The sequence below is a fragment of the Prinia subflava genome, chromosome 1 (assembly GCF_021018805.1).
Source record: "Prinia subflava isolate CZ2003 ecotype Zambia chromosome 1, Cam_Psub_1.2, whole genome shotgun sequence".
In the NCBI taxonomy this organism is placed as follows: domain Eukaryota; kingdom Metazoa; phylum Chordata; class Aves; order Passeriformes; family Cisticolidae; genus Prinia; species Prinia subflava.
Window position 1 is genome coordinate 39,151,647 of NC_086247.1, and position 24,208 is coordinate 39,175,854.

General features: G+C 40.7%; 1 protein-coding gene across 3 annotated transcripts; it reads left to right on the forward strand.

Annotated features, from left to right (window-relative positions):
• Positions 1–89: 89 nt before the first annotated feature.
• Positions 90–24,004, forward strand: LOC134548827 (DGAT1/2-independent enzyme synthesizing storage lipids-like). Of its 3 annotated transcripts, none has more exons than XM_063393938.1 (7): positions 90–2,012; positions 6,705–7,035; positions 9,464–9,628; positions 14,885–15,078; positions 17,240–17,300; positions 19,119–19,258; positions 21,273–24,004. In XM_063393938.1, the coding sequence occupies exons 1-7, from the start codon at positions 1,893–1,895 to the stop codon at positions 21,375–21,377; spliced, it is 1,116 nt and encodes a 371-aa protein (XP_063250008.1). In that variant the 5' UTR covers positions 90–1,892; the 3' UTR covers positions 21,378–24,004. The 3 variants fall into 3 exon arrangements, with proteins under 3 accessions (XP_063250008.1, XP_063250015.1, XP_063250026.1); XM_063393945.1 differs by lacking the exon at positions 90–2,012 and adding an exon at positions 2,908–3,111; XM_063393956.1 differs by lacking the exon at positions 90–2,012 and adding an exon at positions 3,148–3,454.
• The last annotated feature ends 204 nt before the right edge of the window (positions 24,005–24,208 follow it).

Genomic DNA, 24,208 nt, shown 5'->3' on the forward strand with positions numbered 1-24,208 from the left:
CAAGCATAAGAGATGATAAACTAAAATAGATCAAGATGCAGACTGATATGCCTGGACATTAGCAGGAATTCAAACCATGAAGTCTTACGTGCCGCACTGCAGCGATACAAGCTAAAATTCAAAGCCTGAGCTTAAGTCAAGGGAGAAAAGGAACTAAAGGAAAAGGTTATAGAATACTAAAATAGACACAGATGAAGAAGCAAGAGGAATTCTAAGTAACCTGAATCTAAAAGCTTTCTTTGTATTGCAGAAAATGTAGAAGGACTAGACAGAATCATTGTCTGGCTATCCTGTTTTTCAAGTACATTCACATCATCATGGAATGTGTCCAAAGAAGGGCAGCGAAGCTGGTAAAGGGTCTGGAGCACAAGTCTTATGAGGAAAATCTGAGGGAGGTGTTTGGCCTGGAGAAAAGGAGCCTATGTGGGGACAAACACCTATAACAACCTGAAAGTGTGGTTCTGGCCAGGTGGGAGTCAGTCTCTACTCCCAGGTAATAGGGGACAAAACAAGAGGAAAAAGAAGTTGTGCTGAGAGAGGTTTAAATTGGATATCAATAAAAAATTCTTCACTGAGAGGGCTGTCAAGCATTGGAACAGCCTGCCCAGGACAGTGGTGATGTCACCATGGTAATTAGATGTGTAGATGTGGCACTCGTGGATACGGTTTAGTGGTGGGCTTGGCAGAGTTAGGTTATTAATTGGACTCAGTGGTCTTAAACTTCCTTTTCAACTTAACGATTCTGATTCTGTGACCAATTAACCACTTCAGTAATCAGAATTTGCACAACCTTTCAAATGCCAAACTGTCTGATGCATGATGCTAGGAGATGTGCTGCAACTCACAATGGAGCACTAACCTTGGGTAGGAAATATGTAATTAGAGGGTTGATTGTCTTTCAAAGCAGAGATTTCTGTCTCTATCTCCTCTATTCCAGACAGCTATTAATATTTTCTAACAAGGTTTAAGTCTTTCCCAGGCTATTACACCTTTTAGAAGCACCACTGTGTTATCTGCAGCTTCTCTGAGTAAAAAATAATTTCTATTTATTGTCTTCTGTCACAGTTGTCTATTTTCTGGGGTCTTAGGATGATAGACAAAATTATTACTGAAAAACAGGAAGGATTTTGAATGATGTATGTTATTCTTCTAATAAAAAATTGTAAACATTTTTTTCCAGAAACATTGTAGTAATGCTCTAAAATAAGCAGTTATTATATTATTTTAGTAGCTTGCTCTAAATTGTTAGTCTTTTTAGAGCAGTATTATAGAAACTAGAACTAAAAACTGGTGTTATAGAAACTAGAATTCTTGTCATACAAATAGAAATGTAATTGCAGATCAAATCACTCCCTTGCTACACTTCTTTTTTAGCCTCTCTATCATAGAACAACAACAACAAAAAAGAAATGAAAACCAGAAAATGACCCATGCCTGCCTCAAAATGAAAATAGCATTTATGACTCTTGTTTATGTATAGTTTTCCCAGTAAATAATGCAGGGCAATTCTGGTTTTGTAGCTTTTTGTGTATAAGCTTTAACCAGCTCAAACTACAAGGTGTTGCATTGGGGAAAAATATGATAACACAGTAGATGAATGAAATCGTAGAGTCAGAGAATATCCAGAGTTGGAGAGGACCCAGAAGGATCATCGAGCCCCAGCTCCTGGCCCTGCACAGGACAGCCCCAAGAGCTGCACCATGTGCCTGTCCAAATTCCTCTTCAACTCTGGCAGGCTTGGGGCTGTGACCAATTCATTAATTGGGTGACAGTGGAAGCAGTAAAGAGTGTGTACAACTGCGCATTTATTAATTGGATGACAGTGGCAACAGTTACACGGTAAACTGTGGGAACTGCTCAGCTGAGCAGCTGCAGATGTCGAGAGGCAGACGATGTACGATGTACGTGTGGAAGCAAGAGCACGACAGGAGGGGACCTGGAAGAGCTGTCCAAGTTCATCCCACCGAAGGCTGAGGCCGCAGCCATGGCAGCGCTCCGTGTCGTCCCAGCAGGTAGGGTACTGCATCAATACCCGTGTGTTTGGAGCTGCACCTGCTGTCACTGGAGTGGCGCTCCACTTCTTTGCCTGATTTTTATTTGTAAATCCCTTATTTTATTTTTATGTGTAAATCCAGGGGTTACATCCCCAGCTGTTGGGCAGTCAGGAATGCCCTAACAGCAGGGTGAATGCAGTGTCCAAACCACAGAGTGTCTGGACACGGACGAAGTGCAGTGGGTACCCGTGGGTACCAGCTGTGGGTGCTGCTGTGGCACGGCCAGCGGGGTGGGGGGAGGAGGAGGCCTGCACCCACCCGGCAGGCACCGGGGAAGGGCGGCTGGGCGGAGTGCGGTGCTCACGGCAGGAGGGGAACAGCAGGTGCTTGGCGCTGGGGTTGTTTAATCTGGAGAAATCGAGACTCGGGGGCGGCCTTATCACTCTCTGCAACTCTCTGAGAGGAGGCCCCTTCCCTCAGGCAGCCAGCGGCAGTACGAGAGGACACAGTCCCAAGCTGCACCAGAGGGGTTCAGGCTGGGCATTAGGAGGGATTTCCAATCTTCACAGATTAGCCACTGGAATGGGCTGCCCAGGGGGTGCGGAGTCCCTGGAGGTGTTCAAGGACGGGCTGGACGTGGCACCCAGTGCTGTGGCCGAGCTGTCCGGGTGCTGTTCGGGCACAGGTCGGTCTCGATGATGCCGGAGCTCTTTCCCAGCCCAATCCCCTCCGGAATTCTGCGGGTCCGGGCTCCCGCCCTGCCCGCCCGCGCCGCCAGGCGGCGCCCTGCGCCCCCGCCGCCCCGCCCCTCCGGCTCGCGGGGCGCGCGCGCCCCCTGGCGGCGCCCAGCCGCCTGCCGCCGCGGCGGAAGCGGCGGGCGGTGCGCGCCGCACGCGGGTCCGGGCGGCTGCCGCGCCCCGGCGGCGCGGAGTTCCCGGCTCGCCCGCGCGCCCCCGCCGCCGCCCTCGCTCGGCGCGCCCCCGCCCCGCCGCCGGGAGCCGCCCCGGCCCGGCCAGCCCGCGGGCACCCGGCCTCCGCGGGGGCGGCGGGCGGAGAGTAAAACCGGGCCCCGGCGGGGACGCGGGGCTGCAGCCGGACCCGCCGCCGCCAGGGCAAGGTGAGCGGGCGCTGCCGGGCGGGCGGAGGGGCCCGGGCCGGGCCTGGCCCTACCGCCGCCCCGCAGGTGCCTGGGCGGGAGGGGACTGGCCCTGGCGGCCTCTGTCACCGCCGAGCTCGGGCCTTGCTTCAGTCACAGGGGCTGCGGGCGGAGAGCGATGGCAGCCGGGGGCTTCGTGGGGGCAGCCGGGCCGGGGCTGCGTCCTTCTTGTCAGGAAAGCGAGCCTCGACCCCCTCCATCCGCCTGCAGAAGGGAGCGCTGAGCAGCAGGCACAGAACCCAGCCCACTTCTGGTGCCAAAACAAGGGCTAAGCCGCCCTCTTCTAGGGTCTCTCCTGTCGCAGGTGACACTTGCAGGATTAACAGGGTCTTCTGGTATCTCTCGTTTGTTTGGGTTTTTTGTGTGCTTGTGGTGGCAGTGTTAATTCTGGTAGGAACGCCCTCCGTGGCCGCGCGTTTCTGTTGACAGGGACGTGTCGTAGCTGCTGCTTTGCAGTGTCCTTCTGGTTTGGAAACACTGGGGTGTCCTCCAGAGGTTTCACTTACACATTGCATATGCATGCTGAAATCGTGGTGTGTGTCGTTCACGGCAGAGCGCCTTCCTGTCCATGATCGCTCCTTCTGTCGTGATCACTGGCGTCTCAGGTATCCCAACATCTGCTGGCGGCACCTGAAGTTGTAGCTTAGTGAAGGAATTTTCTGGGTCATGTGCTGGAAGTCAGCGAAGGGAATTGTGTGGTAGCCGTATTTCCACATCATAAAGCCTGAAGTCGGTGTACACTGTCATTAGTCAAATGAAAAATTGCGTCTTTGTGAACTGGTGAAAAATGTAATCTGGTGCATTAGCAAGTTAGAACTTAAAAATGTGTATTTTGAACTGCTAAACAGCAAGTTGGAACAGACTAGTGCCATTATTTGTTAGTAGCACAGAAGAACTGTGTTGAACCTGTGTTCAATGTGGAACTCCTGGGCTTTTTTTGATCATAATCTGCCTCCCGTTCTTCACTGCCATTGTACCCACATTGTGATGACCTTACTGCTGCTCTTAATGAGTGATTTTAGAGGGGGCAGTAGAATGCTCACAGCAAAGGGACAGGAGGCAACAGACACAAGGTGTAGTAAGGGGATCTCTAGAACTAGAATAAAAAACCATCGAATACCATGAAGGTATTCAAGCACTGGATTAGGGCCTGAAGAAGCTGTGGGATCTCCATCCACGGAGATGCTACAAACTGGACAGGACATGTCATTGAGCTACCTGATTTAACTGGTCAGTTAGGAAGAGGTTGGACAGTATAAATTCTGGGATAAATTATCCTGTGATGCTCTTCAAGAGGAGGAAGCAGCATTGCTCAGGGTAGAGTTACTGTTCCTAAGGGAAGGCAGTGCTTTAGCTCTTCCCTCTGTGGCTGGTAGAACAGAAGGTGTTAGATCTTAATTTCTGTTGCAGTTTAGCACACAGATATGCAAGTGAACTTTGAAAACCGTGGTGATTGCATTTGAGGTATTGCATTGAGCATTGCAGGCAAAAGGACACATAATATTTTGCAAGACTGACATGTGTGAACAAGACTTTAAATTTGCTTGATGGAGGATTTGGGGTTTGGGGAAAGCCATAAACAATTAAAAATATATAATAAGTGGGAGAGTATAGCTGTAAGTATTCTTTTCAGCTACATAATCACCGCTCAGTTTTGAAAAAATGCTTCTGTGCTAAAGCCCATGCTCCATATTGGTCTCTAGGTAGTAGGAGGAGCCATTGGAGAAGTCCAGGCATAACAGGCTGGTAAATATTGTGGTGTTGAATGCTGATCCTAGATCTTGCTTGGTCTCATAAGTTGTGTTTCTTATACTTGCTGTGGGTGTTTGTTGCCTGACAGGTTCTGGAATTCAGTTCTGGTAACTGGAATGAAAAAGAGCTTTCTTTTGCTCTCCCACAGACTCTCCCATCCTTTCCCCCTATTTCACACCCCACAGAGAGATGCACAAAATCAGTGAAGGGCATGTCACTAATGCTGTGTGCTTATATATGGCTGGAGAGAAATCAGCTGCCCATCACACTGTCCCCAAGAACATGCTGAGGAGTGAAATGTTATAAACCTGAATTAGTTTGGAACAGGCATGGACTGTGGGAGCAAAGATCAACTTTCTTCTCATTAATAGGAGTTGTTTTGAGTAATGTGGGTAGAGGCTGATTTCCAAAACCAAAGGAAAAGAGACAAGTTTGCTCTGCCAGAACATGAGGGAAAATTGAGATAGGAAAAATAAGTGAAATGAGTTCTACTCTTGTATGTGTTTCAATGTTCCTTAGCAAATGTGGAGTAAAATTGATCTGCTGTGTAATTTTTGTTGTCAACAATGTTCTGAAAGCAATATTATCATCTATATTTCAGTCTTGTTTCTTGCAAAAACAGAGCAAGAGTAAAAGAATGATAGACATATGTGTCTGTCTAGGCACAGGAGCTTTGCAGTCATACCTGCTGTAAGTCACATTGTAATAAGCAAAACACAGCAACTTCAAGCTTAGATTCTTTTCATTCTTAGAGATGCTGTTCTTAATCCATTTCTCTCTACAAGCCTGTTTTACAGTTGCAACATTTTTTTCTTCTTGATCCTGACTAGCAGAACTTTGAATATTGACCAACCAGCTTTTTTCTAGCCTAGAACAATTTTTGTACCCAGAGGTATTAAGTTTACTGTTCAGGCACTGTAGCTAAATTAGGCAAGCTTTCAGGCTGTCCTGTGTTTGTAAGGTGAAGTGAATAGCAAGTTGTCCCCTAAATTGTACAAAGCTAAGAAAAAAGTATTCCAGAGTTATAGTAAGTCTGAAATTGCAGGCTTGACTTCTATGGGCTGGTAACTTTTTAGGAGCTAGCATTGGCATGGAGAGATTCTTATAGAGAGATACAGTAAAGCCAGAGCAGTTAAAACTAAAGAGGACTTTTTGTGAGCTTTTTCTCCTTGTCCTTTCTGCTGCCTCTCAGTGTGTTGCTCCGGGTCTTGACATTTCGCTATCAGTAAGTTTCTGGGAACAAATAAAGGGCTTTCTAGGGTTGAGACTTTCTTATTTGAGAGTCTTCTTCCTGAGTCATCCCATGGTTGTAGTGAGCGGAAGTGTTCAGTAGGTTTTCCTCAAAGCAATGGATTTGAGATTGTGCTATTTCCTGTTGTAGTTAGTACTTGAGAGAAGGTTTTATTTTATTGTAACAATAAATGAGACTAATCAATACAGCTTTCTGAAATTCAGAAATTCAGTATTAATTGGTATTGGTAACAGTATAAATGTTCTGGCTCTGTTCAAGCTGAACAGTTTTCAATGAGATAAAATCCTAGCCTGAAATTAGGCAATTGCACCATCTTTCTCCATTAGAATTGTCAGCATTTCCAGTACACAAAAGAAAAGGACTGTAAAGATCAAGTAAAAATTTTGCTGTGTGACCTGTTATGTTTGTAATAGGTGCTGCTGGGATGTGGGGTAGATGGTGTACGAATAAAATGCATCAGAGAGGTTTATTATATGAGTAAACAGTATAGGCAGGCCTATATTTTTTGAAGATTTATTCATATACTTTTTTAAATTTTTATTTTAAACAGGAGATGACAGGTGGAAATGAATCCTGTACTGCAGGACCAACATCTATGTCCTACTTGGCTTGCCTGACTTACATTCTGGAAGAATGGACTGGTGTGCAGGATATTGGAGATTATCTGAGTTATGCAGTCTACATTTTATGGCTGCTTTTTCCACTTGTAGTAGTCTTTGTACTTCCAGGAGTTCTCGTCATTCTCTTCTACGTTTCCATTCTCTGGCTTCATATTTATAAAAGGAAGAATGAAATAAAGGAGGCTTATTCCCATGATGCTTGGGTAGGTGCGAGAGAAGTTTTGGCAACCTTATGGGATGGGCATGGAAGATTATGGCATGGTAAGTGAGATCTGACCTTTCATTAAAAACTTCTGAAGCTCTTACTCCTTGTTTAGCTTTCAAGGTTATCAATACATGCCTGATTGTTGCTGCTGGTACATGCCTAATCAGGCCAGGTTTTTTTTTCTGTTTTATGAGTGTCTGTCAGTGGTGCTTGAGACAAAAAAAAAAAGCATCGAGACTTTTTAGGATGTAAGTCTTTTGTCTTATTCCTTTATTGATTATTCCATTTATTCCTTTGCTGCTATAAAATGAGATCTCTGTTCTGGTTAAATATATGCACAATTTTTTTAACTGCCTTTTTTCCGTTTTTGGCTTTTTATAACAATTCCTGGATTTCTTCATATGAAGGAGACCTGAAATGTGTGTTGTGTTAAAAACTAGATCAATTAACTGTATTGTTTCAGGGTCAATATATGGAAGTTAAATGCCAGTTCTCTGACAGCTAGTATGTCAGCCAGCACATGTTAGCATAATTTTAATTGCACTTAACCAGTCTTACATAAAATGCCAAATGATGTCTAAGACGAGCACTTAGTTGCTTCTTGAAATTAACTTCAGAGCCTGACACTGGTACAGAGCTATACTTTTTTATTTGTCTTTGTATTTTGGACTACTACTTTCTCTACTAGAATGTCAAAACTAAGGGCCCTGTTCTTTGTCCTTCTGCTATTATTTCTTTATAAAGACAGATTTAATAAATGATTTGGCTCTCCTCTCTAAGGAAATCATAAGGCTCTTTCAGAGCCATTCAGTCTAGATGCAGCAAAAGGAAGAAGAGATACTTAAGAGCAATTTACATATAGAATAAATCCTTCTTGAAAATCATCTCTATTTGTTCTCTAGTCAAAGGGAAGCAGGTTTTGAAGGCATTGATAACCAGATGGTGTGGCAGCTGTATCAGATAGGCTTTGTAAGACTAAGATGTAACTTTCAAATCTAGGGAAGTACACTACATCAAAATCAACAGCTACATCAAAGACCTTAAAATGCTCACTTCACAGTAAAATGCTATTTACTTTTTTTTTCACAAGAAAATTATTTTTAAGGCCTTGACTCTTTTAATCCTTAGTAACTTTTTCTTTTTATAAGGTCTGACATTTTATTTGTGCAAGAAGATTCTTATCTGGTCCCTCATTAACAGCTGTGACTTTTTTCTGCCCTGCCAGCTGCTTCCCTCTTATCTATACACTTGTCTTACTAAAGAATGAAATGTTTTCCAGTTATTTTTCCCCCCACTTGATTCATCAGGATATCATAAGAAGAACTTTCCATCCTGAAATCTAACTGAATTAAAAAAGAAAAAAAAAAAGAAAAAAGAAAAAAAAAAAAGAAAAAAAAAGAAAAAAAGGAATTGAGGAGAAAACCAACCCCACAACCAAAAAGCCCCAAACCGACCTCCCAGCCAGGTGATTGATACCTGTGGCTTTACATGTATTATGCCAGTGCCATGTTAATTGGCTGGCATGGAGCACAGTTAGTGGTCCCTTGCGAGGGGACAGATGATACACTTGCAATGTGTTGCAGCTCCACAGGTGTACAAAATAAAATACAGGGACAAGAGCCCAGAGTACCTTCAGAATTAAGTGAATGGAATAGGAATTGCAGACCTGATTACCTTTGGAAGAAGTGACAGGATTTGGTTGAGGGTTTTTTTGGGGGTGTTTTCTTTTTCTTATTTTATTTTAAAAAAGAAATTGTAACAGGACTACTGAGCGTTAACTGAATACATTCTATACTGATGCATTTTGGCATTTTATGTTAATTAAATACATTCTGCACTATAACTTGAACAGAAATGTGAGATCAGGAAGAAGCTTATGTGTGTTTATGTATTTTTCAGCTGGGCATATATAGTCCCAACTAGCTTTTAGTATATAGTGATGGAAAGCTGGAACAGGTATAACTTGAAGCAGCAAAGATAAGCTTCATATCCTGGAGTAAAGGGAGACATAAAAATGGGTGCTGTCATGTCAAATCTTCTAAAACAGTCACTGGTGGTGATGAACTTTGAAAGGTTAATAATAGCTTGGAATAGTTGTTTCACCACTCCAGTCTGCATTTTGATTTCTCTTGAATGATTGATTCAGAGGACTTTCTAGCCTTGAAAACAGTGAACGGAAAAAATAAGGATAAATTGTACAGTTCAAGATAGCGAGACTGAATGTATTGTTTTAATGTTGGGGTTTTTTTTTGCTCTTTCTCCAAGTGTGGTGTGTGGTGCCTTAAATGAAACTTGTATTATCTATGAAGCAACTTATATTTCCTATAGAGGCTGCAAGTTACCTCCTGACTTATTATTGGTCACTTTACTCTTACCACTTTTCGATCCATGTTGCTTTCAGTTTGCCAACTTGCTGCAACTTAGTTTCTTTGGGATAGATTTGTATAGAAATTTAACATCTGCTACATTTTTAACTCCTAACAGGTTATGAGCTTCATGGTATTGAAAATCTTCCTCAAGGACCAGGACTTGTTGTATTTTATCATGGAGCTACTCCTGTTGACTATATTTATTTCTCAGCTAGACTTCACATAATGAAGAAGAGGCGCTGCAGAGTAGTAGCTGATCATTTTGTCTTTAGATTACCAGGTAACATACTTCATTATAAACAAGCAGTTTTGGAATTTTTATTTTGATTTTTTCATCGTGTAATTAATAAAAATCATGTTGCAGGAACACAGCTTTCAGAGCAGACATTCAGACAAATTTTGTCAAAGTTTTGAAACAGAGCATGTTCTTTACAAACAAGAGTGAGACTGGCCCATGCAAGGATGGGACATAGTCCTGTTTGGGAAACACCTTCCAATGACTAGAGTGTTTAGAAACAAAGAGAAGGAAATCGTGGGAGAAGCAGTGTTCTCTGTATTAATCATTAGCAAAGATTTCAGTTAGATGTTTCTTTTTCATTAATATAGGCAGAATGAGTGGTGTGAACTGATTAAGAATTAAACTGGAACAAATGCCCTATAAGTTAAGAATACTAGTCTGGAGTGACAGTGTATTTTCTTATCCCACCCAACTCTTATCCACTTGAGGATGGTGGGCAGTGGAACCTGTCCCCAGGAAGAGTGTTTCATGTAGAATCTGTTCTGGAGCAAAGCTAGAAAAGTGTTCAACATGTTTGTGTGAAAAGTGAGGTGAAGCAGGTAGAAAATGAAAAATATGTTTAGGGCAAGATTCTGTCTGGACAGCCTAGTGAAATGCACTGCCAGTTGGTGAAATTAATTATGTGAGGGGTTTGTTTTTTGTCTGTGTGAAATACAGTAGTACCCACTTTCTTTCCCAAGTTCAATTTGTGATTAAGGGGCTGTCAATTCACAAAATGGATTACAAGGAGCATTCTGTAGTAGCATTCTGGTGCTTTTAGTGGAACCAACTCATATAAGAAAACTGTCTTTTTGTCAGTATAGATTTATTTCAGCCTTAGTCCCTGAAAAGAACTTTTCCATACTGATCACAGTATGGCTTTGCCTCTACAACCTCTTTTGCCAACAGATTCATTTGTCGGTGGTTATCAAATCTTTTGCATACAGTTGACTAATACACCCTCCTTCACAATGCAGATTTGGCTCCATATTGTAGCTATATAGGCACAATTTTTTATCAAATGGAGCATTATGTTTTACTCCTTTTCTGCTTTAAAATAAGGCTCTAAGTGTGAGTATACTTATGAGTCCCCCAAATGTTATTCAGTAGCATTGCAGAATGGCTGATCTTGAAGAACTGGTTTCAGCAGTACAATATCTAGCCAACAGCTACAGGTATTCCTCATGGATTGATACTGAGATCACTGCTGCCTAGTGTTTTTATAGTACCCCTGGATGAGGGGCTGCAGTATGCACAGGAGATTCACTGATGCTACCAAACGGAGAGACCTGTTGATATACTGGGCATGAAAGCTTGATCTCAGAGTGACTTCACAGAGTTCAACTGGCAGAAATATGAAGTTCAGCAAAAGCAAATGTAGAGCTGTGGGTCTGGGATGGAGCAATTCTGTGCAACAGTACTCTGGATAAAAGGGGGCTTTGCAGAAAAGGTCTTTGGATTCTAGTGGACAACAAGTTGAATGTGAGTGGACGGTGTGCCCTTACAGCAAAAAGATGAACTGCAGTGAGCTTTTCTTAGCATGAATGTAGCCACTGGGTTGAGTGAAGAGGTTTTTTCCCTTGGCATGGCATCTTACAAGTGCCTCTTTTTATACGGTGTCCAGTTTTGGTCTGGAGCGCACAGTGTACAAGGAGAGGTTGAGAGAACTGCATTTCTGTCTGTACCAGATAAGAGTGGGGAAAGATACTATTGCTGTCATCAGCAGCCTGGTGGGAGGGTGGGGAGAGGAGCAGTCAGACTCTTCTGACAGGTGCACAGCGACAGATTGAGAAGTAGTAGAGACAAGTTGCGCCACAGGTGATTTTGATTAGACATGTGGAAAGGTATTTTAGCAGCAGAGTGATCAGACACCTGAACAGATTGCTTAGGCAAGTTGGGAATCTCCATCCCTGCAGACTTTCAAAACTCTGCTGGGTGAGGCTCTGAATAGCCTGATCTAGTTTGAGTAGGAGGCTGGACTAGATGACCTCCAGAACTTCCTTCTAACCTACATAATTCTGTGGTTCTGTGAAGGAATTAAGGCTGTTCAGGGAGACAAGTCCAAAGAGTCCAGAAAATGTTGTGGATTGTTTCAAAATGAGCATGCTAATCTATGACAGGCAACTCAGGTAGATGCTGCTTCTCTTGTGAATCAAACCAGAAAGATAGCGTAATTTTATCCTAATACTAAGGCTGTCTGATCTTGATTAAGTATTCAGATGAAATTGGATGCCTTTTCAGAAACCTTTTAACTAAAAGTTATTATGCTCAATGCAGGGGAAATGGGAGGGGGTGGCGGTGCATTTGGGGAGTATGTTAGACACATGGATGTATCAGAATTGTGTCAGTATTAAGTATGTTTTTCTTGCATTTTGGAGGAGAAGGATATGAACTACAGTCATGTGAATTCTTTTTTTCCATCTTTTATAACTAGAGGTTTGCCACAGAGAAAAACAAACCCAATATTCCAGCTTTCTGGTTCCTTTAGACTCTTAGCTGTGTAGTGCTCAGAAATACATTGACTTCTCTAAGTTTAGGAGAAAGCCTTTTCCCAAAGCATTCAGGGAGGACTGAGATTTCACTTGTGTTTTTGTCCATCATCCTCTGCTACAGTATGGGCCATTTTTGCTTCCTAAAGTCATCTGGGAGCTCTCTTTAAAAGGTTGCCTGCTATTTTATGTAACTAAGACAAACCCTTTCCTGTAATGTTCCAGAGAAAAGGAGCTTTGGCTTCTTGTCTGTTACATGCACAAGGTGTTGCAAAGTATCTTGTGAACTAGCTGCTCTGCAGATACTTCTGTGTGATTATTTACAACTATGGAAGGTTGGATTCAATGGGCTAAATGGTTCCTCTCTGTCTGGGGTCCTAAAGGTCCAGCATGGGAAAATGATGACATCCTTGCCATTCTGCTACCTGGTAGCTGACAGCGCTGATGTTACAGTCACTGGGGCCAAGATAGAAAAATGCACATAGTGCACAAGTTGAGAGCAGTGTTACATGCATTACTGAGTAGTCTCCAAAGGGTTTTCAAACATTTCTGCCACTGCAGTCTTTTGGATAATAGGACAGGAGTACATTGGGACAAAAGGCAGAGTTCAAGTTGAACTGTGGAATCAAATTAGGTTTGAACTTCTCGGTGTCTGGAAGAACATCTTCTGAATGGCTGAAAAATTATGTTTAGATAATTTTGAGAGTTGTTTGATTATTTAAAATGGAAAAACAGATTCTTGGCCCCTTTCATGCAGTGCTACCCCAGTGTTTCTTCTAACTTTGTGGTGACTTTTGCCTTAGACATAGGTACCCTGGCTGTCCTTTCAGGGCCATTGTGTCAGATTCCATCTCTCAGCTGCTTTAAGGGAGCCAAGTTCTTCTTTGGTACTGAAGCAGAGATATCAATAGTAATGAGGGATATGCTAGCAGGGCTGCGAAGTACAGCTCAGAATGTAAATTTGATACTAGAAGTCAAGGGAGGAAGTACAGCTGAGAACTTTTGTGAAGACTTGAAACTTCCCTGGACAATTATGCTGTGTAGGACATTTTTTGTCTATATTCTGTCAATATTCTGTTCTTTTTTTACTGATACATGAACTGGACAGACTCATGGTACTGCTTCATCACACACACCCTCTCCCTCACCCCTTCCTGAGTGTATCCAATACAGAAATGGTATTGTCACAGTCTTTGCTTCCTTGGAGTCTCTTCCTGCTCATCTCAAGCCTTTTCATGGGTTTTTTTGTGTCTTCTGAGCTCACTGACAGAAAGGACTGAGAGACAGGCAGCTTTTTACCAGCAGGTGCATTCCAGAGAGCTTTAATTAGTTTTGGAATGTCAAGCATTGTAAAAATCAGCTATTGAAAATCCCACAAAAAAAGCAGCTGAAAGAAATGAATTTCAATTAGGTAAACTGTTTCAGGTGTTCCTCCATGCAAATGCTACTACATGAAGACTGTCATCAGTAGTGTGTGAGGCAGGCACAGCAAAATATGAGACAGGTGTATGCAGCTTGTGTTCTTTGGCCATATGTACCAACAGATCCTGATTGGGTATAGAGATGAGTTGGGAGTAATTATACTCACACCAGCTTCAAAGACTAGTTAGAGATCAGAGTTTAGTTAAGAATAAACTAATAATGTGTTGCCTCATGCTTTTCTTCCCAAGCCCTTCCTTTATGCAAGCTGTAAGACGAGACAGACCTCTGTCTTCTTAACCTTTTTCAGGCTCTCCTTTAGCATGTTTGTGTATGTAACAAATATGTGTTTATAGTTACAGCTTTTCATTTGTTATTAGGAGGCAAACTTGACTATATCAGTTCTTTGTCCTTGTCTGTGGCTGAAAAGGTTGTTTGCTTCAGTGGGAAACTTCAAGAAAGAGAAGTAATGTTTCCCTTACCACCTAGTCATCCAAAGTTGCCATTTTGGTTTGCACTACTCATAAATACTGTATAACTTTAAAATCTATTGAACCATCTGAACAGGATTTATTTCCTGCAAACAAATGTCTGTGGTAGTTGTGTCCTTTAGCAATGGGCTAGTTGTCTAAATTGATCAGATATGTTCCTTTTGATGCTTGTAGCAAATTTTTGATGTTCTGCTGTTTCTTGAAGAGTACAGTCTGAATGACATGTCAAATTCAAGGTGATATGAAGAGTTTATGTAACCTTAGGTCAAAAACTTCAGTTACAATATTAACAGAAGGCGGGTGTACCCAATTGAGGCTTTCCAGATGCCTCTCTGTATGAAATGCCATCCAGGTACTCACAGACTGAACCAGAATCAGTTGCTGCAGTGATCCATAATGCAGAGAATGCTGCATTTTCTGTCATTCTCCTTCTTGTGCACTGCTGTTCTTTGCTGAAGTTCACAAAACAGAACCAGAGCAATTTCCTGGTATTGCTTCTTGTTGCTCTCTATTGGACTGTGCTATGTTTGAACAGTAGAGCTTGAGCAAGGAGCCAGTGCCCTTGAGTCAAACAACTCCCTCAAAGGGACATGTGAAAAATACCAGAGTGCTTGACAGTTCTTTTTCAGTTTAATCCTGACTGTGGGATAACCCCTGACTTTACTGTGACAGGAAGCCACTAAAACTCCTAAATCTTCAACTTTAGGGACCAGATTCTGTAATCTTCCCTCCCTCTTGGGGATTTGGGGCCACAGCTTATTAGACAATTAAATTTTAGCCATAGTGTTCTGTACTGGGAATCTGTACTGAATGTTAGTATGAATTAACATTTTCTGAATTAATGCTATGTTACCCTACAGGTTTTAGAATACTAATTGATGTACTTGGAGTTATACATGGACCAAAAGAGGTTTGTGTCAGGACTCTGGAGAAGGGCCATCTGTTGGCCATTGCCCCAGGCGGGGTTCGGGAAGCGCTCTTCAGTGATGAAATGTACACGATTCTGTGGAGCGACCGCAAGGGCTTTGCTCAGGTGGCCATTGATGCAAAAGTGGTAAGTATGGCACATCATGGAAGAGAAGCAAAGAAAGCTAAGTTATTAGTACTTTCTTCCAGAGAAAGCTGTTTTGATTATCATATATTTAGTGTTAGATTTCTGACTGTCATGAGTATGGTCTCTTCCTCTAACAACTACATTTCAAGACTCTTTTTGTTGCTTTTGATAGGTAAGAAGGGTTTGGTGTCAGCTAAGTATAGTGTGGTTAGGAAATACAGAGTCTAAAAGAACAAGAGATGAAGTACAGGATGGTTTCTCCTTATAAGCATGTGCTGTTTTAAATATACCTGGTTAGTATTGTGATGGCTTAGCCCTCTGTGACCAGCATGGGTGGGAAACAGCCCTACATATCAGAGTCACAGAATATGCTGAGTTGGGAGGGACCATCAGGATCATGGAGTCCAAGCCAGTGTTTCTGTTTCTTCTGTCACTAAAGTGTGGTGTGACCCACAAGGGTATATAGACTCATTGGCATTTTATCCTATATTGGCATTGTATGGTAGTGAGGGACGTCCAGGGCTGGTCACTTGTGTGAACTCTTCAGTTCTAATGTACATTGGGCTTGGTCAGCAGGCAGGTAGTTAGGGCACAGCAGTGTGTGATATATTTGAATTGTAGCTATTTTAGTAATCATTTCAGAGTCCCTCTCATTCCAGATTTGTACTTTAAAGATGTGTGCATATGTCCATAGGTCTGCATATACCTAATTTAAACGCAAGTCTCACACCAGGAGTTTTATATTTAGTTACTGTCAAAGACAGACTAGTTAAATCTCTGGATTTTATATAGAAATAGAATACTTTTAAGACTCAAGTGTGCATCACTTTTCTCACAAGGAAAATAACACTGTTTAAACATGTATTTTCAACAGGTTTAGATTTTACCAATGTATTGTAATAGCATGTGAAAGGTAACACTTGAGATTCAACTATGATTGCACTAATTGCATTTATTTTATTGGATGTGTTTTTGGTTCCCTTTATGCACTCACAAGGGTCTTGTAGCTCCATTCCCCCCTAAAAAAACAAACCCTGAGAGATGCATTAAAGTAAAAAGAGTGTCAGAGGCAGGCTGAAAGTGGGAAAACATCTTTATTTAGATTAAAAATGAACTTTTAAATCAGCTTGACTCATAAGCAGAACTCCTTGTGGAAGGAAAAACGTGTTTGAAACATCAGAAAAATTGTGTGAAACTGAGACCTTCAACTTGTTGAAGTTGTCTTATTTCAGCAGTTTTTTGCCAGATTTTTTGTCATATAAACAAAAATTTCTACCTCTATGTCAAAAGTAAGATGTTCCAAATAAGATTGTTCTAGAATAAAGATATTTATATGCATTCAGTTTAGGCAACTGCACTTCTTTTTATTCTCTGTAATTATTTAGAGATATTTTTTGCCTCTCAAAAACCCCTCAATTTGACGGGGGTCTGAAAAGTTACATGTGCTAGCTCATCTCCATGCTTGTCTTTAAAAAGTTTAAAAGAATCTGAGTTCATGAAAATCCCATGAAGAGTTCTGTGCTTCTAATGATGCTGTGTCCAGTGGGCACATACTATAAAATGATATTAAAAAACTTTATATAGTAGCTGATGCCCTTACAGTTCTTGTAAGTCTTGACAGCTGATTGCAATTTTAAAAACAGCAATAAAAACTTGAATTATTCGACACCAGTCCAAGTGCTCATCAGCAGAAATAAGTCACGGACATATATTGAATATGACACATCCAGTGTGGAGCAATACCATCAGCATAGCAGAGAGGAATCAGACAAGTTTAGTGTCCCAATCCTGTGAATCTTTCCCTTTGAGCATAACTACAAATTAGGTAAGAGGTTTAAACACTTAAGTCACAACTGTGCAAACACTGCTAGATGCGGGGAGGGATGCCTAAATGCTCCATAGGTTCCAAAATTCTGGACTGCTCTTAGAAAATAGATTTGCTGAAACAGTGACTACTCACTGAAATCTTGTGGTATCCTCCAGTTTGAAACCTCATGGCAGAAGGCCACAGAAGAATTTCAGAATACTTGTTTTGCTCTCTATGTATCATTGTCTGATAAACACTTCTGAAATTAATTTTCCTGTTGAGTTTAAGTGAGGTAGAAGTTTTTTAGATAGTGGTATCATCCTTAAATTCTTAATTTTTTTTTTTCCCTCCTAGCCCATCATTCCTATGTTTACACAAAATGTTCGAGAAGGCTTTAGGACATTAGGAGGAATAAGTAAGATATTTTCTATTTTTCTGTAGTTTATTTTTCCATGTGTGTTTAGCCTATCTCTGTAGAAATAATCCTCATATAAGTTGGAGATTTAACACAGCCTTGTTTCTTGATGTTTGGTCTCTGGTAGAGTTCAGAGGTGTTTTTAGGATTTAATATCAGTATTAGATGTGATATTGGCTCATCTAAGTTATTTTCCACATAAAAATGTTCTTTTACACAAGCAGTAGAAGAAAGAAAAAAAGCAGCCAGAAAAAGGCAGGAAGATTTAAAGTACTTTTTTCTCTGCTTATATCTGCTAGGCCAGCCCTAGGTTTTCTACTGTCTGTTAAGAAGCAAAGCAAAAAGGTTTGCAACTGACACGTAATTCCTGTTCTCCTAAAGCTCTGTGCTTACACCTCTACCTCTACTTTCAGTTTGAATGGTTTGAGCTATATTTAATCTGTAGTTGCTTTTCTGTTCTGCCCTAGACCTGTGGTTCCTCACACAATCTTGCATTTGGCAGCTCTCCTTCCTTATCTCTTATGGAGCTTGCAGCCAGAACAGGAATAGATGGGTCTTTTATCTGAGGGGTCTGGGATGATTCGATGCCCACATCTCTGCTCATTTGTTAGTCTTGAACCCCCTCTTTTTTTATATTCTCTTAGTTAGTATCTAGCAGAGGAGCCCGAACAAGTCTCCACACCACATGTTCTGCCTCAAGTATGGCATCCTCACCTTCATCAGAGGGCTGCAGGCCAACACAGTTCTGTTCCTCTGCTCCTCTGTTTAAGAGCTGTGTATTGCATGGAGAAAGCCAAAGCATCAGATGCAGAAGCTGGAATAATTCACACATTTGTCATGTTGTACAAAAATAAACAGCAATTAATTGTTGCTGTGTTTGAGAGAATCCCAAACAGAGGAAATTGAAGCCCAAATGATTTATGCTACTTGCAGTCTACAGCAGAGTAGAGGAGTCTAACTTCTTGATCACTGGAGGTGTTACTCTAGTTTCAGTAGTTTTGTCTTTGTTTTTATAGGTTGTGCGCAGAAAATTCCACATCTTGATTAGTAAGGATTTTCTTATGCCAGTACCCCAGTTAATGGAATTTCTTGTCTGAAACTGAGAAAGATAATATTAGCGCACATTTTTCAAAGAATCTCTTCTGGGTACATTTGGGGTAAATGCTTAGAAGGTGGCATGTGGAGAAGAATGTGTCCCCTTAGAGCTGATTGAAATACCCGTTTTTCTCTTCTTTTATATTGTTTAACTGCAACCAGGGTGTGATTTGAAAGAGCAATTCAGTATCTTAGCATGACTGACTTTTTAGGCAGATAGGCTATTTCTGATCCTGTAGACCTCAGTGGGACTGAACATGCATTTTTCCAATGCTAGTTTCTAATGCTAACCTGTCAAATGAGCTGAACATGTAACCTGTATTGCATAGCGTTCTCTTCCTCTCCAGAGAGGCAGCTGTTGAATTTCTCTCCTCTTCTTTCTTCTCGTTTCAGCTACTCTTTGGAGGAAAGATTTCACAGCAAGTTAGGGTAGAAATAAGTCTGATATAAGCATTAATGCAGCTGTTAGGAATTTGAAGTCAAGGTAGGATAGCACTTCAGATGACACATTGTTTGAGAGTCTGGGTTGGGGACTAGATTACTGTGCAAGCCAGTTTCAATGTTAAGACATAGAGGGGAAAAATGCTTTACAGAATAATTCCAGTGTCTCTCTCTTCCTCTCTCTCTCTCTCTCTCTCTCTCTCTCTGTCCCCTCCTTTACCCTCCACTGCTCCCTTCCCCACCTTTCTTTCTCCTGCTTTCCACTACATTTTTTCCCATTAGAAATACTTAGGTCGCTGTATGAGCGTATTAGATTGCCGGTAGTTCCTCTGTACGGGGGCTTTCCTGTCAAGCTACGTACATTTATTGGAGAACCCATTCCATATGAACCAAATATGACTGCTGAGGAATTAGCTGCAAAGGTAAGATAGATGTCTAGATATGTAAATCTAAAATATTGAATGTTCTGATAAAAATGACTGCAATAGTTTTGTCAAGTGATTTCTGTCTAGGAGCTAGTTATAGAAATTGGTGTAATCATGGTAAGTTTTGTACCTGCCTAACTCTGAATGTCATTCTTAAATACTGTATTTGTATTACTGCAACTTGCAGATGTTCTAGGTCTTTTAAAGTTAATCACACCCTACATTTGCTTTGAGAAACAACTTGCTTTAAAGACTGAAGAAGTTTGGTCAGATAAGACAGCTCTCAGTTGACAGAGAGCAGCATTTCACCCAAGAGGAAGCATTCTGCTTCCTGGTGTTTTTGGAAAGATACTAAGGAAACCTTTCAAACATAGCAAATCTATGTTCACAAACTATTGGAATTACATACACTAAAAAAAAAAAGGTAAATAATTTCACTGCTTTATGTAGTGTGTTTCTATTTTGTCCAGCTTCTAACCCAGCAATTTAACTTCTAAGTGTTCCTTTAATTCAGATTTAGATGCCTTAATGAAAGGATTTTCAGGTCCTCATGTTTATTCAGTTTATTAATAGATTTCACAGTGCAAAGACATCAACCAGTTAAGTGATAGAGCAGTGAGATGGAGTGGGCTGAAATAGGTATTTTTGAAAACTCCACAGATGGTCACTTATAATATTCTGAAAACTTCACTTCAGAAAGAGACTTTTCTTGACCATGCCAGTGTCAGTTCAGTTGTCTCTCTTTGTCTGTTTACCCTATGATTACATCTCTGCAAAAAGACATTTAAAGTGTTTGTCTGCAATATCCTAGGACTTGGTTATGGAAAACTGATTGTTTCTTTTGTGAGGTCACTCTGACAGGACTTCAGAACTGCTGGCTTTCAGCAGAAAATGTGTTTAAGTTACTTTCAAACATGCATTGGCATCTTACATTTATGCCAGCCCTGACTTAAGTTCAGATTCTGCTAGATAAGGCCCCTGAAATGCGAATTCCCTAGAATCCTATTTAGTTAGAGTGATTTTGAAGTTGTATCTCATGGTTTGGGCTATGGTACAGTATGCATTATCACAATATACAGAGCAAAAAATAAAGCTCAATTTTTTTACTGAATACAAATTTTAGACCTGTAGAGTCACTTAGGACCAGATATATAAAGGCCTTCTTCAAGGACTTAACAGTTGATCACTTACTTCATATAAACAAGTGGGAGCTTGTACCAACAAACAACATTCTACCAACATTTGCCCTTGCTGACCACTGGTTTACAGAGACAAATAATTCTCTGCTCATCTGTTTCTGTCCTTAAGAATTCACTAGCCTGTGCTTTTCTAGGCAAAATAGGAAGTGTGTTCTCACCACAGCTTTTGCATGTTGCCCTGCTTTTGAATGTTCTCTACAGAGCTGTTATATAATAAAAGTAACTGCTCTGCACTCCTTGGCTTGTTTGTTTTTTCAGTGAAAGTGAAGGCTGCTGTCACATGCAGCTGAGTGGCCTGAGCATGTCACCAGACCAGTTCCTTCAGGGGCCTTGGGTCCAGAGGGCATTACTTTGTACAAGTCAAATGTGCTGAGACACAATGGTGTTTCCAGTGTGGCTTCTGAGCATGTGTAGAAGCAAAGTTGATGCCCGCTGGAAGAGTGTTATTGATGCAAACCTAGGCACAGGCAGGAGTTGAGTTGCAGTACATCATACAGGTGTTTAACTTAGGGCTATGCTTCATAGACCCAAATCTCTTCATGGATTTACTCTGTTGTCATTTGACTTTTGTGTTTCACTAATCAGCTTGTGAACACAGCTGCCGGACATAAGAGATAGTAGTTTGTTGGTCTGTTTCATGGCAGTGTTGCCACAATCACATCCTGTGGGCTTAAATATGGAAGAACAGTAGTTTGAACTTCCAGTAGTTCTGTGGTATTTGAAAGGATTAAAAAGAGCCTAGAAATTGTGTTATTATATGAGCAGTATGAAGATGAGATGTTCTGACCAAAACCTTTTCTCTCTTCCTACAGACAAAAGCAGCAATCCAAGGTCTCATAGAAAAACATCAGAAAATTCCAGGAAATATATTCAGGGCTTTAATGGAACGATTTCAAAGGCAAAAGAAAGAAGATTAAGGTTTTCTAAACTTAAACTTCTATAAGTACTATTCAGTTATAACATTCCTAAAGTCACATACGTAAATTATTCATTCTTCTAATAATAGGTTTTAGATACTGTCCTAATGATATGGCTGTATAATTTAAGATAGAAGTCACTTGCCCTTTCCCCTGTCCAGTATCAAGCTCGGGAACCCAAACTTCAAATCATTCATAATAGAGCAAAGTTTAATTTTTTGGAAGTGTCTGGGTTGTTGATTCTGGGTTTGTTTTGGGATTTTTTTCCAAATATTACTGCAAGCCTTTATGTATATGGCCTGTCTTCCTTTTTGTCTGTCACTGTCTCCCATCCCTACCATGATGGATCTCTAACCTGAATGTCAAACCCTCTGCAGAGCTGCAGTCTTATTGTCTTGACCTTCATCAGTGTAAGGAGGTTTTGTGGGCCAGATGAATGCCATACAACATGGATGACAATTTTCCTGAGATTGTTACTCTCGCGCTGCTGGGAAACAGTCCGCCGTTTTTGGCCTGCAGAACCCCTAGCAATGGCTGCAAAACCTGTATTGCAAAGTGTTTAGTTTTGCTGGGTTAGCTCAGAAAGGGCTCAGGGGAGTGAATTGATTAGAGAACTACAGTGATCCAGAAAGGTTTGTTATGGAAACCACACTGATGCTCTGAATGAGAACCCTACAACACAAATCCTATTCCAAGCCAAGGCACGTTGGATATTTTCCCTTGAGTAGAGACATGTCCCATTTATCTCTCAGCAAATCTACAAATTGTCTTTTGAAACAATGAGCCAAGCATTCAAACATCAAGAAGTAGAAATGAGAGTACTATTTAGTAACATGAGCTCAATTTTTTTTTTTTTTTTTTTGATGGAAAGAGAAAATTGTTACAGCACTGTAAAAACAGTAGTTCTTTTGAAAAACAGGACTGGCATTCCCAAGTACTCTTTAGATTTAGTATGTGGATAAACTATTAAATATATTCTTCAAACAGTTATTTATGTAAGTTAAATAATGAAGGAGAGGGAAGTTCTGTATACTTTCCTTAAGTGAAAACAATTGAATCAACCGGAGAGAGTTGCATGACTGGGCTTTTGTGCACTTAAAGCAAATTTTATTGTTATATCTTTTCTTAGCTAAAGCCTATGGTTTTATTGTCCAAATAGGAAATATCTGAAATATTTCTGCTTTCTAGGAATTTTAATCTACAGTTCTTAAATTAACATCTGGGAATTTTTTAGTTCTGGGATGAGGACAAATTCCTTCAGAAAATACAGAAGAGTTTTTTGCTGTATGATGTGATGGCCTTTCAATATTGTTGGAGTTTGACCTTTTCTTAAAAAGAAAAAGATATACCTCCTCCAAAAAACCCCAACAAATAACCAACATTTGAAGGAGCAGTTGTATTTGATGTAGTAGTCATTCCTCTCACTATTTAAGCGCATACTTTGCTTTATGTTCTTTTAAATGTGTAAATTAGTGACATTGCATAAGTGCATGTAGGTGATGCCCTATGTTAAAAAAATATCACTTTATGGGAAATTGTCTATCAAATGTGGTTTACAAGAAGCAAAAGGCTTACTTACTTTGATGCCTAGAGAGGCTGCCTGGAACAGAGGGTAGACAGAGTTAAAGGAATAAAGCAGGTATGTATTGAAGGGCCTTCAAAGGATACACCTTGGGCAGTACAAGAGCCTGGCTGTGGCTCTGCCCAAGATGGATCCAAGATGGACCCAACATGAACAGCCAGTCACGAGGTTTCACACTTTTATAAGTTTTGGTCCATTTACAAATTGGGGTCATTGTCCAATTACAGTTTCAGGTTATGAAGTCCCATCCTCCCAGATTGCCCTCCTCAATTTGCTGTTGTTTACACTTTTTGGGCCCTGAAGCTGCAATGGTGTCCTTGGTTCCCAGACTGGAAAAGGATTGCTTTGTCTAACTAAACTGTGAAGAGAACTTGCTAACACTTTATGTGAAGTTCAGAGTCACACACCAAGGTAGTACAGAATCTGGAAAATATGAAAGCTAAAACTTCAGGCATCAACTTTACGATATTATTTTATACCAAAAACATTTTAGATGGTGGTAAATTTTTTAAAACTTTAGGAAGAATCATGGTATATAAAAGCAAATGCCCATTCTGAAGTTTTTAAATTACTTGGGTTTTACTTGAAGGCAAGATTGTGTTCCTTTTAATTTATTGGACTGTGTTTCAAAAATACTGTTAACAGATCACGTCTTCAAAAGCAATAATGCTAAATTTCTGCATTGAAGTATAACTTAAGTATGACCTTTTTTTTTCTGTCTATCTTGAGAAAAATGTACATCAGTCTATGTTGTGAACATCTCAAAGGCAGCTGAACATCTTTTGTGTTGAGGCTGCATATATGTAAAAGAGAACTCAATCTAAAAGGTTCATTTAGACACGAATGGACATTGTTATCAGAGATTTTGTAAAATTTATTTAAGTATGTGGGCTATTTGCTGCAATTTTGTCCCTTTAAGTATTGAAAGATGAAGGGCAGTATTGGTACTCTAAGTGTTCTATTTGTATAGGCCTTTCATATTTATTTCTATATATTAAAAATATATAGAAGGCACCTTTTGAATAAAATTGACAACTGGAACAGACTTCTGAAGTTATGTGTTGTGTTTGAATGAATTGGAATGATACATGGCCTGTCCTGCTGAACCTTGAGTGGGTTTGGCCAGCATGTCCTACCCTTGAGATGCCCTTCTTGCCTTGCGGTGTCTGAAATGGGATGGAAGAAACAAAGCTCCAGAAGAAATGAAAGGAAAAATAATTCAGACAACAGTGGAATAAAGGAGAAAAGT

Excerpts from the sequence above, each read along its gene's own strand:
- LOC134548827 (XM_063393938.1), top strand. The coding sequence starts at position 1,893 with ATGTACGATGTACGTGTGGAAGCAAGAGCACGACAGGAGGGGACCTGG. Across the intron at positions 15,079-17,239 it reads TGGCCATTGATGCAAAAGTG|CCCATCATTCCTATGTTTAC; the intron begins GTAAGTATGGCA and ends TTTCCCTCCTAG. Across the intron at positions 17,301-19,118 it reads TAGGACATTAGGAGGAATAA|AAATACTTAGGTCGCTGTAT; the intron begins GTAAGATATTTT and ends TTTTCCCATTAG.